The sequence below is a fragment of the Fulmarus glacialis genome, unplaced genomic scaffold (assembly GCF_000690835.1).
Source record: "Fulmarus glacialis isolate BGI_N327 unplaced genomic scaffold, ASM69083v1 scaffold26154, whole genome shotgun sequence".
In the NCBI taxonomy this organism is placed as follows: domain Eukaryota; kingdom Metazoa; phylum Chordata; class Aves; order Procellariiformes; family Procellariidae; genus Fulmarus; species Fulmarus glacialis.
The window spans coordinates 1-18,551 of NW_009209107.1; the positions used below are offsets into that span (position 1 = coordinate 1).

The following is an 18,551-nucleotide window of genomic DNA, read 5'->3' on the forward strand; positions in this document are numbered from 1 at the left end:
CGAAATCATCTATTGTTAGTTTTAAAGATATGGCAATAAAGGAGTCTAAATTAGCAAACTTGTAGAAGCCATAACTGATAAAACAGCTTATTGAAAAAAGGTGGCAGTAATGCACTCTATGTGTGCACAAGTACGTAAGAAAATACACAGACGTATAAAATTGCACGCACACACTCACGCACACACATCCTTCCACACACCTCTATGCTCACGCATATACATATAGACAACAGGAGGAGTTAGAGACAAGTTAGAATTTGATTTGTACTTTGATCAGCCCTAACCTGTGCATAAAATAATGGAAAAAGGCTGTATTTCTGCAGGGCAGAATGGTCTAGACTGGGACTCGAGAGCATGAATGTTTTGGTTTGGAGTTCGGGCTATTTCCGTCCCGGTAAGAGCCCGTCTGGTCATTGCCATGTATTCTTTTTTCCATGCAAAAATAAGCTTCCCACAACTAAAACGTATTTAAAATCAGTGCTTGTGGTGGGAAGAGAGTCAGTAAATGGCCACCAACAGCAGGAAAAGTTCTCTATCTGAGGCAGCTCCAGTCCCCTCTTAGTGGTGTGTGACAGCAATCGTACACGTGAACTACACTTTAATCGATTCCAGGTAAGCTGAATATTTCGGGTTATGGAATATGTCTCCGAAGTAGCAGGCTGAAATGTTACTGGCCAACATTTTTTGAGCGATCTGTCTTTACTGAAAGGAAATTCTGTACACTACGAACCAAGTGAAATGATCAAGTACATGCTGTTTCTAAGTTGTCTCCTAAACCTCCTAGATATGAGGTCTGATCAGCGTGCTCTGTGGTTAGAGGTTAAAAAGCAGATTATAAAATACCTAGATTCAGATTTTTTTTTTGTCCTGATTTGGCCTAAAATGGAGTGTATTAAACAAATTCTGGTCTGCAAAAGACCAGAATCAGTTAAAGCTATGAAACAATGTGCACTACGTGTCAATATTCTATTTCACTTACAAGAAAACACTAAGTCAGCTACCACAAATTAAGATATTTTCCTGATGTGACTTTTTTTTTGTTTTGTTAAAAAATATGTGGAGTAAATGTGTTTTTTTTTTAATTCAAAGTTTCAAACAACAAGATTCTTTTCTTTTCTTGAAAATATGTAGGAATCCAAACTAGTGTGTTTAGAGTCGGTTGACTGTGCAATCTCTTAGTGGCAACTGAACAGCTACAAAAAACTTTCTTTTTTTTTTCTTTTTTTTTTTGAAAAATCTCCCCTTTTTTCCTGGTTTAAGAAGATAATAGTGTATTATCGCTCTGTAGCCATTAGATGGCAGATAAAAAGCCCCCTTTTAATATGTGGGTTTGATTTTTTTTTTTCTTTTTTTTCTGTTTTTCTTTTTTTAAAGCCCACACCAAAGAGGAGGGCACAAGGCAAAGCTGTATGAGTTATTCCAGAAATTGTGGAAATCACTTAGGGCAATAATAAAAACACTTCAGGGTACAAAAAAGCTTGACTACACATTTCAGTTTTCTTCCTCGAAAACACAAACATAAATTGGGCTTAACGCTCCTTTTTGTTTTCTATATGCACCTTGGCCTATGGCGTTTTTGCCCTGTGGCCCGCAGGGCGGTTAAGTGCGCAACACAATAAAACCAGTAGAGGTCCAGTTTCACTTCCCAGCTCTCCAGAGTTGGGCGAGTTTAATCTCAAAACTCCCACTCGACGGCCTCTTCTCGACTCGCGGCCTTCTCCAAGCGGTGGATGATGTTGTTCAAGTTTGCCGCTTTCTTTTTCCTCAAGGAGCTGTCTCGCGTGTTCCTGGAGCTCACCGCCTCGGAGAAGCCGAACAAGCTCTGAAGAGAGTTGGCTTTCTGCGAGCCTGCGGCCGGCGTCGAGCTCGTACTTGGCACACTGGAGATTTTCTCTGAACTTTCTTTTGACTTGTAGGAGCTCTCCCCTGTAAGAACTGAGGTGGAGGCAGCTGAGGTAGAGGCATCCCCTTCCGTGGCAGAGTTTGGCAGTGTCTCCAGAGCTTCTCCCGGGCGCTGCGATGCCGGCGGAGAGCTCTGGCGCGGTGCTCTGAGCCTGCCCTCGTCATCGGTGTCCTCCAGGCCCTCCGCCTGGAATGGCTCCGCTTTCTCCGAAGACCTGGCGCCTTGCAGTGCCTCTTCCCCCGCTTCGAAAGCCGACTCCGCTGGCCCTCCCTGAGACTTTGTGGTTGCATTGCTGTACTCATCCGCCTCCGGGCCACTCGGCTTCCCTTCAGGTGGGCCTTCTGCGTCCACGCCATCGCAGCTGTCTCCCTCGGAGCTGTGAGCGGCCCTGCTGCTTCTGGCGGAAGGAGAGTCGCTCGACCCAGCCTGGCTCTGGCTCCCGGCTTGGATCTCCTCGATGAACAGCTCCCGGCGGATGCGAGACCTAAGAGACAGGGGAGAAGGATGGTGAGTCTGCGGGGGGTCACTCAGAGCCACCCTGCTCTACCAGACACGCCATTCAAAACGCCCTTTCATAAAACGTCACTTTGCCTTGGCTACGGGACAGCCACACCAAGCCGGGTCAGTGGAAGCGCTCACACCCTCAAATCCAAAGGACTGACTGAAGAGGTGTTTGGAAGAACATGAAATGCTGTCAAGATGCTCTTAATTTCATTTTCCCCAGCCACATGCCTGCTGCGAAGCCTGCTGTGCTAGAAGGGATGCAGGCTGCCAACCCCAGACCGCCCCGGGGCTCCTCTGTGGCACAGCGGGAGGGCAGGCAGTCGCAGCCGGGATTTTGAGCAGATAAGCCATTTCTGGTAACTTCTGCAGTTACTTCTCAGTGTTGAGACTGACCCCCCTGACTTCAACCAGGATTTTGTGTATTTATTGTAAATCTGACGTTGATGACTGCCCCTTCTAGTAACCACAGCAGGCATTATGGAATAAAGCAAAAATATAAACTTTATGCAGATAATCAGTTTGTACTAAAATGATTGGTGAAAGCCAATGACAGCTCATCTTCCCTTTTTTTCAAGTTTAAATTAAGTAACATTCATAACTGTATGCTTAATTTTTACAGCACTGGATGGAGTTTAAGGGACAGAGATGAAAGGCTCTGCAGTCTCCTGTTCCTACTAAAAGTCTGACGTCAGGAAGGTGAAACTTTACAATACGCTGGACCAGAAAAGGGATGATTTTAAAAATGTGAATAAATTTCTAGTAGATCCAGAAGAAAACGGCTTGTAAATACAAAACAATTCAGATTTCTACTAGAAACGAGCCACGATTTGCCTAAACAAAAAACAAACAAGGAAAAAAATCCAGACAACCCCCTTGGTGCTCTCCTGGACACCAAGGAGAAACAAAGATGAAACGAAGTCCATTGTTCTGAAACCGCCTTGGGGAAGCACAGCCTTTTGACAGGTTGTCAGTCTATGAGCTAGTCTGACTTTTGCCTCATTTTTTATTTAAAAAAATCGATTTCAGAACATGAATAGTGTCAAGGCAAGCAGTGCATTTCAAAGAAATTAATGCACTCCATGAGGGGTTAAAATTGCCTGGTGTGCCACCTTGTGCCTCCTATTACTTTAAGTGTGCAATAATACCCCAAACACACTGCCTTTGCCATTTAACTTGGTCCTTCCTCCCTCTTCCTTCTCTGTTTAGGAGCTCCCAATATCCTCACAAGTACAGAACAGTTTATGAAAAAACCTTAGGGTTAGGATAACTCTTTCTCTGTACTGCTCTGTCAGTAGGAGAGGTTATGGCCACTGTTCAGGTCCTAATTTGCAACCACGAGGGAGCCTCAATGACCTGTGGTCAGGGACGAGAATACAGACGCCAGGGAGAGTTTAGCAAAACTTTATCCTTCAGGGTGAAGATAACACTTTCGGTTTTAGCCAGGGAGAACTGTTAAGGGTCTTGCAAATCACAAGTGAAGTGCTGTCCCAACACTGATGGCTGTACGAATTTTTCATTTTTCCCTAAATGTGCTACGGAAGACAGCACGCAATGGAAAAAACATAGGATACATGCAGAACACCATCTGAATACTGCTTTTGAAGCTAACGATATTATTGACTTACTTGAAATGCAACAGAGTATTTCAGCAGTACTTGCTGACTGTACACTTTTAAAGGATTTAGGGGGTCTCTAATTTTCCCTAGGAGAATATTATTCATCTAACAGAAGACCACAGGTGCTAACATTAATTTTCTATTACCATTAATTGCATGCATCCTGCAACATCGATTATCAGGCTCTATTTATGCCTATAATCTCCCTGCATAGACATTGATCCAGAACACACTGCTTCTGTAGCATTCCCCAAGTCAGGAGAGGAAACAGGTAAGAGCTTTGTGCCTGCATGGCATTTAAAATACCTCAGCTCCAGCAAGATACTGAATGATGACATGCTCACTAAGTATCTGACCACAGCCCTACAGAATACAGGTTTGATGTCTGTGGAAATCCCTGGAATTCACACCCAATATATAGCTTCTGGAATCCAGTCTGGCTCCTGATTAACACAGTAATTAAATCCCTATGGTAAAGACGAACTGGTGACAGAACCTAGGAAATTCCAGAGAGCATTCCTCTCGGTGGAAGGTGTTGGCCTTGACATCAACACATCCTGTTGGTATTCATCAGCGTAACTCAAAATATCAGAGATCTCGTGGGGTGTATGTTGAAGTTCCCTGTACACACCCTTCACACAACTCCAGGAACTCATCTAAACAATCATAATGCTACAGTTCATTGAAAAAATATGCCCACAGTAAGAGCAACGAAATTTAGGATCCAAGAGCACTAGATTACAATTCAAGAAAGTTTGGTTTAATTCCTGATGCTTCTGTAGTATCATCTCTATGACCTTTCTGAGTTTCCGTGCCAGTTTCCCATGTGAAGTGGGATAGAAATCCCTACCTCCTACTCTTTTGTACAGTTCTTAAGACAATAGAGCCTTATATTCTGATGGGTCCTGTATATGTGCTTCACAATTGCAATATTTTTATGTTCTGAGAGCTATGTGATTGGTATGGATGCAAAGCGATACACTTGGAGAAGTCTGCAGACATGCCAAAATCCTTTATACCTATTTATTGTCTGAAGTTAATTATTTCTTTGCTCACTGAGGATTTTTTTAAAACTTCTTTTGCTGTGGAAAATAAACGCTAGCGCTGACTTCCCATTTGGTGCATATAAAGGTAGATTCTGCTGTAGCAACCACCTTTGGAAAGTGAGGCTTGGGCTGAACCCCAAAGGAAAAGAATTATTGCAACAGGATTCCCAAGAGACAGGAAGACAAACTTGTCCAAATCTGTACCCTGCCTCAGCTGAAGTTACTTTATAGAAAAATTTATACGGTCTAAGGTGTGAAACTGCTTCTCTATGAAGACTCTTCAGTTTGGAACAGAAATGGTGGAGGGAGAGTATAAAAGAGATAAATAAAGTTAAGTGTGGTCTGGAGAAGATGAAGAGGGGAACGACTACCCATTTCCTGTAATACACGAGCTGCAGAACAGTCAGATCCTGTTCCCCTAGCAGAACATGTAACTTCTACCTCTTCTGCAACGTCTGCAAATGATTTAAGAGTACTTCATGCATGAAAGCTAAGTAAGTTGTTGTACAGAGGAAAAGAACAGGCACGTGTTTTGATTTTTCGGTGGTGGCAACCGCTCAGAGCACCCAGGGCTCCAAACAGGCTTGAAACATCTCTTTAAAGTCCTGGAGACTCAGCAGCACATCTGGGAGCAGGTCCAGATCACTCACTGCTGTGAAGCTTGTGCTACCCACCAGCCTACAGCACCTTGTTTATACATTTTTTATTTTGTATACAACTGTCAGCACCTAGTCTACATTAGTGTATAGCTTGGTGTGGCTAAACATGCTGATCAATCATGACTTGTCACGCTTTCTCGCAGCACGCCTGAACAGGAGATCTCATGATAATGAGGAAGATGACACATGCCACCAGTGCTCCCGCACTCGTCTGCGTAAGTGAGAACAGCACATTTTGCTGTCAGGCCGAAGGGAACATATTTTCATAGGCATTCCTCCAACTTGTGTATAATTGCCTAGAAGTGGGAATTGGAAGAGAGGCCTGCATTTGGAGAACTCTGAGCAGTGAAAGAGGCTGCATCTGTAGCGAATTCAAGTCAATGAAATTCAGTGTAAATATGATTACTTGTTGGTTATAATTTTAAAATTTTATATTGTTTACTATAAACATTATTTTACTATTGTGCATAATATTTCTGAGATATGTCATTAAACTGTGCTGCTTCTGCTTCAGCAACTTCCCTGTTAAAAGCTGAGAAGGGCCAAAATGGAAAATACCCTTTAAATGTTAGCAGTTTCTAAAAACAAACAAGTTCAGCAATCTGGACTAATTAGGAATGTTACTGGCTCCAAGTGAAGGGGCAGAATAGTATTAAATCTGGTATCTTAACTGTACCTGTTCAATATTCATTAGCACAAATTTCTTGGAGAAAAGTCTGCTGCACTAATTAAGATTCCCAATCCCAAGCACAGTTGATAATATGTTTATTCAAATCCTTATAATTCTTCTATGTGAATGACAGCATTGTTTCTTTTCATTGGTGTCTCTAGGCCAAAACCTACTTCAATGTTTCAAATGTGGAGAAGGTTCCTTCTAATATGAGAAAGGAACTAAACAGACTAACATCTTATTTCATTTCAGCAGGACTCAATGATTTAATCATAACAATGAAACAAATTTGTGGCCACATCTGACTTCAGGGTTATCGGTTCTCTGTCCTTCGTGACTGTGTGGAGCTTCCCAGAAATACAGCACGCACTGTGCCTATTTTGAGAGCTCAGTGACTCAAGACCTAAAAGAAAATCCTCTTTTTGCTCTTATGTGGGAAAAATACATGATGAAAGCAGTGCAATCCTGCTGCCATTCCAAGCACCCCCCACCAAGTGACCCAGGCATAACACACACAACACACACCTATATGTGTATGTACATGTGCGAGTATATATCTGTGTGAGTATATATCTGTGTGAGCGTGCATATGCAAGTAAGAAAGACCAGTCTTGCTTACTGCAACGGGATTTATAAATATTCGTTAGTGGACATCTCTAAATCAACACCCACTCCAAAAGCGAGACTTTCTGCTTAAAAGCACTACTTACATCAATATATGGATACTGCTGTTCCTCAGGGATGACTTAAAATTAGTCTGGAACATTAGCATTACTGTTAGTTAGAACCTCCCTGCTGTTGAAACTGTTCATTTTGCACAATCGCTCAATGCTAGCAGAAGCAGACACAGTCTGCTGAAGCAGAGTAGCACCCTTCCAAGGCAAATAAAAGAAATCCTTTATGAGCGGGGCTCCCGGGAGATCTCATACCTGTAATTGTGGAACCAGTTGATCACGGTGCTGGTTTTCAAGTTGAGCTGCGTAGCGAGTTCCTCAATGGTTTTTGGTGATGGGTATGGCTTTTGCTGGTAGGCTCGTTTCAGAGCTTCCTTCTCTTCCGGGGCCAGCACCACCCGGGGCTTCTTCAGCTGATGCTGCGGCTGCGGGCTGGCTCCCTGGCTGTAGTCTATTCCAGCGGATGAGGACTCACAAGACTGACTGTCGCTAACAGAGCTGTGTCGCCGTTTCATGTAGGCTGAAAGAGAAGCGCATCGGATCAGCCCCAGCTGAATACAAATGCAAAATCAATGAATATACGAGCTGTGGAATAAATGCGAAGATGACAGGTTGTAGATGCATGGATGGGCTGTTTGGAGAGAACAGAAAGGAAGGGGCACCATCAGAGATCAGAGGAAAGCAAGTGTGGGGAGGATGCAAGAGGCAGAAAAAGAAGAAAGAAGGGAAAGAAAAGAGGGTAAATCGACTGGAAACCTGCCAGAGTTTTCTTCTTTTTCAATGAACATGGGACATGAATAACAGGGTTCAGTTAACACGACTTATTTCAAATTCACTCTTTCAAGAGTGGCAAACTTCCACATAAGCACCTGATTAGGACAGTTGCACTTCATTTCAGCTTAAATGGTTTTGGCTGTTAAACACTTAAGGTGTACACTAAGGTCTCTCTAACACTTAAGGTCTCAGAATTAGAAATATGACTGTGGAAGCTGAAGGCAGCCGCAGCCACAGCCACGTCTCCAACACAGGATGGCGCCCGGAGCCCGGAGATCCCAGCAACGGGCTGAATAACCCGTCAGGCGTTTGCTGCTTTTTCCTATAGATCTCCGCTACAGCGGTGACAGGTTATGAAAGAAAAACAGCCCACAGCATCCTCCTCCTCTACGCAAGGCTCTTTCAAAAATGCATATACTTTCAAGAAAGCTCTTGCTGCGCTGATGGAGCTCGGTGAGGCTGATGGCAGAAGCCTGTGATACCACCAACTCTCCTCCCCTGCGGGGACAAAATTATCCTGGCAAATTCTGCAAGGAAAGAGTCCCGCTAAACGCTGTCACTGACATGATTGATTTACACCAGGCAGAGAGAGGTGGGATTTACTGCACCTGGCAGTATTATGCACAAGCATTGCTAATGAGGGGGCTGAAAATGGCAAATATAGATGAATCTTGTCAATAAAATATTTAATGGCCTGTTAAATACCTTCTAGATATTTAAGAGCTTAGGCATTCAAGAGCTGCAATTTGATAACCTTGGCTATTAAGTTCCAGATTACACCAGCCTAACATCAATCTACCAGGCACTAAATCTCCAATAGCCAGGAGCTCCAATCGGAGGCAGGGACCAATGTGGGGCATGTCACACCGGTCAGCAATCAAATTCTTCAAAAAATAAATTTCTCTCTCCCCACAACTCTGCCTTTAGGCTGAGGGTGCACAAAGAATAAAAATTCAATGCAATCAAATAAAGTGAAATGTTGAAAGCCCTTCTCACACAAGGCAACTTCTTCTGGCAGAGCTCCCTACAGGACTGGCTAGGTTTTGTGTCTCCAGTGGGTTTCAGCATCCTGTCCTCTACACGGTGGTATGTCCAGTGGGACCTTTTTACACTGTGTCTTACTATCGTCAAAGTGAATTTTGAACACACTCTGTGACCTTCGGGGGTATCTGCATGGCCCTCATTTTGTTTTTCCTGAATATGACAGATTACCTGTGGATTGCCTACTGTGTAAGATCACTGATATGGAACAGAACGTGAGTTGCTCATGATCCATCACTCTGCCATGATACAGTCCTGCACGCTTTTGAAATAACCACATAAAGCAAAGTTGCCGTTTTTTAAAAATAAACTTCATTTAAAAAATCATCTATTTAAGTTGTTCCAACCAGATGGAGAACTGCAAAGTGACCACAGGTAAATGCATTATTTCAAGGTGACCTATTGGCCTTATTTTTGCAGCCTTCAAGGAACTGTTACAACCTTCAATCACGAAATTAATCATTCCAGCAACATAATCTCACATTTATATAAGGTCTTCAATCTCAAAGACTCCTAGGTGTTATTTCAAACTTGCATTGACATGCAAACTATACACAAGGTTCCCTTGTCTCCTTTGATAGCACAACCAAGAGGGATGAAAGACAGCATCTATCACTTCAGCAACGTGCAGCAGCTTAAAGGAGGCCATGAGACAAAACAAAACCGGACATGGAAGATGTAAAAGGTGTTTAGGCTATCTCTGACTGGAGTTTCTGGAATTTGGTCAGGCGACTGAGTTACCATGAGACACCCACGCATTAGGATGTTCTGGATCTCTGCTTTCTCTGCTCTCCAAAGGATGGCATTTCTGGCAGGTCAGAGCTCCCATCTCTAGACTCCTAAGGACAGCACAGACCTGTGACAGCTTGGGAAAAATTTCATGCCCTATGCCTACCTCTGCTTTTGTAACCTCACACTGGGATCACAAAAGTTGCAATAGCTTATTTGGGTCTCTCACGTGAGTGGAACAAATTATATAAATGCACATATTTCCTTAACACAAAAATAAAGAGGATGTCCCACTGTTCTATCATAACCAATTGTTTTTCTGGAGGATATTATCAGAACAAATTTCCATTGGGCCAAAGGCACAATCCTGGCACTTTGCCACGTGCTGAACTAGCACCTAAGCTTTAAGGCTTTAACGGTGCTCTCTGGAAACTACATGACGTTTATAAAAGCTCTTCCTTTTTAATTCTTATTTTAAACATATGTGCTGCGTGTAGACAACATAAGGAGCTCGTTCAGCACATCTGCAGTGACAGCAAGGCTCAAACTGGAATCCAAGTCACAAACACACTTGATTTTCAGAGAAGTTTGATTTTTGTCTATGATAAGTCTCCACTTCTCAGGAGACCTGTGAAAAAAAAACCCAAAACAAATGTAATTTGGGCAAAGGTGTGGATCTGAGGTGTGGGTCTGAGACCAGCTTGTCAAGGCCAGCTCTATGCCCTGAGTTTTACTACCTTTTTTCCCTGCCCTGCTGTTGCCAACCCAGCATCACCGTGTCCCTCTGGGAAGACTCCCCAGCATGTGCTCGACTACAGACGCAGCAGACGCTACTGCAGAACTAGCGGCTGCCCACTGAGGTGAAACAGAGCCCCTTTTAATATAATTTTTATCTTATGCGGTATTGAACAAGATTATTAAAAAGCGAAATAATGGGGAAATAAAGGGAATTAAATTTTCTCCTGACGGCAGGCTTCAGTACTGTTCAGTGAGGAGTGTGACGTTACCAGCAGCACACACACCGGGAGATTGTAAGAAAGAGGAACGAGCCCTTCCAAGGCAGGAAAGGTGGTGCAGAGTGTCTTGGCCTAGTGAGCGTGAACCCGCGGCTTCCTCCAAAGAGGTTAGTTAATGTACGTTGCAAATTTTCAGAACCTCTTAAAATGGACATTTACAGCGCAAACTTCAGACAGGCAGAACAGAAAAAAAGATATATGCAGCTCACCTTTATCATAATTATTAATTTACTCCCTTAATAAAATGTGGCAGAGAAATAATTGATAATAATGTTTCGCTGGTAGCAGATACAGTTGCATTGTTCTTTAATTGACATTAGCTGAAGGGAAAGTTAAATTCCTAATGCGGCTCTAGAGCAATTTAAAAGGTTAAATCACAGGATCCTTACCTGCACGAAAGGATTTTGCAGAAAATAGAGAGTTGAATTCACTTTAGAGTGCTCTGCTATGAGGACAGCACTTACACAGTTCAGGAGCTCAGTACAGAATCTCAAATGATTTATAGCCTTATCTCTATTCAGGTGCCATCTATAGAGCATATGTATTGCATAGTATTTGATAAGAATCCAGTTTAGAAAATAGTTTTGAGAGGATATTGTCAGTGCTACTTTTAAATTATTTTTATTTTATTTTCCTGCATTATGGGCGATATTCTCTTCGAGGCTATAAAAATCCAGCTAGTTGACAATTTTATTTCTGCCATATTTCTAATACAGCAAAAACCATCATGGCTCCCTTTGGTTTACAGTTGTAAGTGGGAAACCCAAGTGGATTTTACTCCCCATGGAAGATCATACACAATTTGCGATAAGATACTGTACTGCATTATATTATACTGGTTACTATGACAAGGATCTGAATTTCTTCTTAAAAGCATGCAAGACTAGAATTTTCCCAGAAGCTCCTTCACTGCAATTTTTAATATAATCACAAAGTTCTTGATCAAATGTTAATGCTTTCAGGACATCAGTCAACAGCAGCACTTTCAGTGCATACGATTAATGCTGTCTGTACTAATATCATTAAGGGATAGCTCAAGAGATGTATATATCATTAATTAGTTAACTGCTGATAATGGCAGCCTAAGAGTCTCTCTTGTAAAATCACATGAACATACTAAAAACAGGGCTCTGAATAACCACTGTTTTTTAGTAATGAATTTAAAATGTAGAGACTAGGATAAATTTTCAGGATATACTCCCTACTACAGAGACCCAATAACAACTTAGATCTCTCACAGGTACATACTCATGATCTAGCCGTTTTGTGCAAGCACGTATTAACACAATCACCTTCCCCCATCCCTATAAAGGCTACAAATTTAATTATTCTCAAATACCCTTTTATAAAGACTGCATTTTTCTGTCCTCCTAGTGACCATCAGTGCAGGATTGGCAAGAAGCTCTCTCAGGAATCAATGCACAGTTCTTCCAGCCCAACATCTGTGACCAGCTGCAGCACTATTAACTAATAACCCAAAGCCAGCTCCCAAACTCACATTTCTCATTTGGTAAGGCAAGTTATCAGTGATACACCAGGGCCTCAGTAATTAACCTATAGGAGAACATAGCAATGATTTCACGACAGCTGGTGAATATTCAGGGTTTGGGGTTGGTTTCTTTTTTGTTTGTTTGTTTTTTTGAGATGTATCTGCTTGAGCTAGTATCAAATAATACCATGAAAAAGCTGTCATGAAGTCCTTTTGCATAACCTTCATAATACTGGATCAATGCTGACTCTATACTATTTATAGAGAATTATAAAAGACACAGTCATCTTTGAAATAACGGAAAACATGAGTCAGCAGTCTGCTCCAAGTTACCTTTTTTCTCCATTCGTTTCATATCCATCAGCTTCTCCACATTGTTGGGATCGTTCAGCCACAGCTGCATGCGGACAAAGGGTTCCCGTCCCTTCAAACTCAGCTTGTGCCAGGGCTTTGGGCGAGCCAGAAGGTCTGAGACAGAGCCTTGTGTTAGCCCTAGGATTGTCTCCCCAAACAAACGCTGACCTAATACGAAATTGAAAATCGCATGAATTCATTCAGCTAAGAGACGAGACTAACTAAAAAGACAGAACACGTCTACAAGATCACTTGTCAATTATTCTTACTTTAGAATTGCTTGAAAACCCAAAAGAAACATTTAGAAGAATAAAAGCTCTCCCCCCCGCTAAAAATGTAAATATTGAGCTATAGTTTAATCCTTAGGATCTGACTGTGGCAAAGAGGGGAGCTCAACACCTTTGGGGACCTGGACCTTATAGTGAAACAGTGTGCAAAAAATAAAATTAATGAGATTAAAAATAAACTGAACTTCTAGCTAAGCAGGCAACTAGTGAGAGCAGTGAGGCTACTTAGCTCTTATGCAGGAGGGTAGTGCAACAGCTTTGTTCCAACAGGGCAATCCAAACATTTCAAGCAATCAATGAACCGAGACCAGTGCAACCCCCCATTCACCAACGGTCATGTAAGTGTCCTCAAAGACACAGGTACATATTTTCTGTTTTCTGTGTTGTACTATCTGTGGTGTTCTAACTGCGTCTTACCACCTAGAGATAATCACATTTTACAATGTAACAGCTTTTTTTGCAGCCTCTACAGTACTTGTAGTTAAGAATACTTAATTTTAGTTCTCTTTCAAAATGCTATTGTCTAGCAAGGTAAAAATTGCATATGCTTTTCAATGTACAGCATTTGTATGTGTGTGAGTAACGCTAGTTTTACATGGTTAAGATCTAACTTAGCAAGGACTGTGGAAAATGCCTGTGCAGCTCAAACCCAACCATACAGCTAGTTTTCTAAAAGCCTTCATTTCAGTGTTCTTCCTAAGCTAAACTGCCTTGATATGCAACAGCTTTTTTTACAAGACAGAGCCTGAAGTCATCTGAGTCATCGCCGGTGATTTCCGATAGAAGTGCAGCTATCATGTATTTTCAAGGTAATCCAAAGATCTTTCCATACCGACCAAGTTTAGGCCTCAGGGTCTTGTGTCGTATCCATAGCTTTTGAATGCCCTCACTAAGACAAAGCAGAACACTCTTCCTTCACTTCCTAGCAACGCCAGCAGCCTTGGCCAGTGGCAACAAACAGATCCCTAGGGACAATGCAGATGTGTGGCGGCTTGTGCTCCTACAGCTCTGCAGGACATGCCCGCACTTGCAAAAGCACCATCAACTCTTGCCTTCATGGCCTCATCTGATCCTGTCACAAACAGGTTGTGGAAAAGATCTACTCCATAAACCCCTCCTGTGTGCTTAATTCCATGAATCTCCTCCTCCTCTTTAAAAACACCCCAAAACCTTTGGGCTGGCCATTTTTTTTTTGCCTGTATGGGGAGAGGAGGGAATGTGGGATCAGTTAGAAGCTGCAGAACGTCCCATTCAGGTGCATGGGGCAGGTGGGTCTGCAAAGCTTTTGGAGGAAGCAGCCGAGATAACGAAAGGCAGAAAGGAGAAATGAGGACAGGACTACCATGACAGTGTCTGCCAATAAGCTCTAAAACTAACCCTGAAAATGGTTCTTACAGACTGAACAGAAACCTAAATTGAGGATTCACTTAAGTTCCTAAGTAATAAGTGATTTTCAACTACCCTCAATATCAGGAAAATCAGACAAAAGAAGTAATTCAGGGCCAACTTTAGATCATGCGTATTGCAGAGTTAACTGACTCCCTGTTCGTCTTTGTATTTAAAAACATCAGTAAGGCCTTATCCATTTACCTTTAAACCTGCGAGCTACTTGCAAGATAAGACAGCTACTTTAAAGATCTTTTAATTTGCCTTTGTAAGTAACTTTCCTTTAACGTTCCCCACAGTTTCTAACCCCAGGCTGTGCTCAGGCTGCAATGTGAGCAGCATTTATTCCAGCGGCCGCGAGAGCTCCGACAGCCGCTGTGCAGTGCCAGTGCGGCCACTGCAACCGCCCGAGTGGCTGCACAGTAAATCGGAGCAGCAACCTGATCCAAGTCAAACCAACCTACCAAGAATAAAATGGCCACTTTTGACTCGGACCAACTAGTCTGGTTTATTGTGTGGCCACAGGAACAGGAATACCGGCACAAATCAGCAAAAAGGTCAGAAACAAGCAGCCCAGAGCAGGTACTAGCAATGCTGCCGAAGGAAATGAACTTCAAACAACAGCCTAAAAATTAAAAATGCAAATGTGGGAGGAGGTAACATCATGTTCTCTAGGTGTTAAGGACAAAGCTAAAGATGTTTGTGTCATTTATTTTATCCCAGGATATGGCAGGACAGGATAAAACACCTGAAAGACTCCCAAACTAATGGGGAATGTGTTAGAAATCATTCTCAGGAGGTAGGAGGTGTATCACACTCCATCTTCATCAGAGAGCTATTAATAACCGGAATATTTTTAAGCACAGGTTTCCTAAAACGCCTGCTAATTCTCCCCATCTTTCTCCCTAATATCCTTCACGCCTCTTCCCACTGATGTAGCTCTTCATGGACAAAACTTTCTGTAAATTATGCTGGTTTCATGGTTAGTCCTGGCTCTTTCTGCAAAATCCCCGCCACTGCAATCTTTCAATAGCTCACTGCATTTGCTTCCCTCTGTATCCAAGTTATACGTTGCCCAGCAGGGAATCACTGGTAATACTATGACATCTGGGACTAGGAATACCAGCAACATCTCAGTGTTAACGCTGCCAGCATCGTTTGCTACAATGGTGACTGCTGAACGAATGCTAAAAGGCGTGGGAGGAGAGACCCACCATCTTTGAGTGGTTTTGCACAACCGTGGTCTTTACTGGCCGATGATATTGGAACAACTGAGCCAGCACCAGTTGCCTAAGACAGGTTCACAAGGCCCTGTGGCCTAAGACAGAGAAACCTGTGCACCGAGTCAATCTGGTGCACTAGCACACTGAGGGCGCAAAAGGAGACATTGAAACTGGTTCCACACCTAATGCAGAGTTTGGGGCACATTTCCTGGCTCTTCTGCTGCTTTTTAGGCTTGTCAGCCACACTGTAGGAAAACAAAAATCATGGGAAATAAAAAAGACTAAGTAAAAATGGCATCAAAGCAAATGTAAACAAAAATACTTTTTCAAACCTCTCTGGAACACCAGAGCAGGTACAGCACTCAACAGTATTTTGCCCAAAAACTAGGGGCTTGAACCTGCAAACCCTTACCGTTACTTGTGGCTTTATCTCTACATTATCTCCACTGAACAAGCAACCACAATCTGCCCATGCCAATGTGCATGAGCAAGTAATTCTGCTGGGTTCAGTGGAACGTAATCTCATGCAGGGTATGTCCACGATCAGGGCCGTTTTCTTTTTTTCCCAAATTATACTAAATGAGAATTTGCAACCTCCCCCATCCCAGTACTTTTTCCCTTTAAAAGAAAAATAATCTAAGATAATAACACGTTATTCTGTGTCTAGCCAAAAAAAGGCTTCCTTACATACTAAAATAAGGGAGTTTTTACTTATATGGTCATAATGTTCAGATGATATGGATGGAATTCTTCTCACTTAAGTATCATCAGCAGTCTAAATCTAAACTTATCTTTTTGGTCCCATCTGTAGTGAATGGAGAGAAACTGGCACTTCTGGAGAGTGATTCATCCCAACCATCTCAGACATCTATTTTGAACATCTAAATGCAGGTGAGATGAATCCCACGCCAAGCCCCAGAAGCACATGCAGGTAACACTGGGGCAGCCCTACTGCCTTCCCGCTAGAGACTTCAAAGGACTCCTAAAGGTATCCCAATGCCTTGTGAGGGAAGCAAGTGTTAAACACATATGAAGAACTAGTGATTCAGAGGCACAGTGGCAGTATTGAGCGTGGATTTCCCATACTCAGATCAGGTTATTCCCTTTGACTATTCCAAATATATAGCCATGTCAACATTACACTTAACACCCAAAAACTCATCTGTAAGCAAAAGCAGCCTTAGCTTTGCACATCTCTAAGCAAAATAACTGAATGGCCCCATACACTTATCTACAGGTTCATCTACAGCTCAACTGAGTCTGAATTTACCCTCCTAGCTCTACAGGTATGCTATGCTTTTGCTTGTGATGCACATCCCTCTCCAATCATGCTGGACTCCTCTACTTCACCTATGCCTAAAATGCTGGGGCCTTGAATCTAGAAGCATGGGGAAAACAGCATGTCTCAAGGGGACATCTCACTGGCTTTGGGGTTTTGGTCCTCTTGACAGCCTGCTGGACTGTATTTAGGGAGGTGGGAGCAGTATCTGGCTGGTGAGCCAGGAGCAGAGCTTAAGAGCAAGGGTACGATGACATTTTAAGTAGAATGTGACAATCTGAAAGGATTTTTCCATTCGTTTAAAAAAAAATAGAAATCTTTTTTAACAGATTAAAGCTTAGGCCAGAATCAAAACCAAGTATTCTTGTAAACGTCTACTGAAATATAGCGTAAAAATAAAGTATGAACGCTTCTATTTTATTTCAGTTAAGAAATGAGAATAAAGCGATTTACCAAGATTGTTGTCCGTTAGCACTTCTTTGACCCTTTTCGTAATGCCATACGTATCCAGCTCAGGGGACATCGCAACCAGTTCTTGAATGCTGAGTGCCGAGTGGCCCGACAGTGGCAAAGGTGTTGTAGATTGGGATTCAGAAGCAGGCGGCTCGCTAGATTCTTGGGATTTGCCATCCTTACTTGTCTCTATAGCGGGACAGGGTTGCTGTACCAATTCAGTCAGGCTTTTCACTGATTCACTGGAACTCATAGGAGATTCAGGAGCAGGACTGCAACTGGCAGAAGTCTTTGGAGTGCTTTCTGTAATTAAAAAAAGAAAAAAGTCCCCACTTTAGCGTAATTGTAATGTTTTGATTGCAGGATATTTAACTTTCCTTCTCATTTATATTCTACCTACTTAAAGAAATGCCTAAGTATGCAAAATGCTACTTGTTATGACTTGGTTACTAAAAAGCCTCTTTAAAAACAGAATTATTTTCTGATTTTATCTTGAGTCATCTCTGCTTTCTTATAAAGACAAGATGTACAAATACAAATAAAAATCAGGAAAAAGTGAAGTGCAATAGTCTGTAAGGTTGCAAGAAATTTCCTTGGTCAGGAAATCTCATAGTTTTGCTTTCCACAAAGCATTATCCATTTGTATAAGGATGCTCTTAAATCTACCATTATAGACTGGTTTAAGCCTCCTTCTGTGACTTGTATGAAACTCACTTAGCCCCTATTTTGTAGCATCAATGAGGGGTTTTCTGTAACTGATACAACTTTGTATCTTGAAGAGTGTTATTGATTTCATATTGTTTCTTATCACTCGCATCATATTTTTGCACTTCTCTTTGCCCAGAAATAACTTAACAAGATTAAAATACAGTTTGTAATTATGTTGTATTAATTAACGTGCTTGAGAATCCAACATAAAGATAGCTAGTAGATCAGGAGACACCCAAATCTGTTATTGTGACACTCTGTTTAAAAGAAAGCTTTCTGAATCTGTTCATTTGCCAACAACAATAGGTTCTGTACAAAATGTTGTTTTCCCCTGATAAATTCACATTTATCTCTTAACGGAATGTACCAACTGAGCTTATGCAGAAAATCCAGACATCTAAGGGTACAGTCTAAACATTTTTTAAAGCAACAACACGTAGACAATGTGGTTTAGAAGAACAGTTCCCTTCAAAAGATAAACAGCACATCTGATTTCTCCATTCACAGTTCTTTCCCATTTTTGCGGGACTGGTTCCTCCTCCTTGCTGTCTCACAGCTCATTACTGACACGGTTAATCGTATGTATCTCAAATTCATACATCAGTGGATTCGTCTCAAAATCTCTGGAGGAAGCTTACAATGCTCTCAATTGTACAAGGATGAGGACAGTCTAAATCAAAAACTTAGTCCCTCTAACAGAATTGTGTTTTCCTGACCACTGCAACTCTACTGTGAGAGCG

The 18,551-nt window shown here is 42.1% G+C and overlaps 1 protein-coding gene across 1 annotated transcript in view; it reads right to left on the reverse strand.

Annotated features, from left to right (window-relative positions):
- Nucleotides 1-1,546: 1,546 nt before the first annotated feature.
- Nucleotides 1,547-18,551, reverse strand: part of CUX1 (cut-like homeobox 1) — a gene marked incomplete at its 5' end in the record, with an annotated part of 68,866 nt that continues 51,861 nt past the window's right edge. The window contains 4 exons of the mRNA XM_009576732.1: nucleotides 1,547-2,387; nucleotides 7,328-7,592; nucleotides 12,455-12,643; nucleotides 17,104-17,406. Of these exons, the coding sequence (XP_009575027.1) occupies nucleotides 1,676-2,387; nucleotides 7,328-7,592; nucleotides 12,455-12,643; nucleotides 17,104-17,406 (1,469 nt within the window). The remainder of the gene's footprint in view (nucleotides 2,388-7,327; nucleotides 7,593-12,454; nucleotides 12,644-17,103; nucleotides 17,407-18,551) is intronic.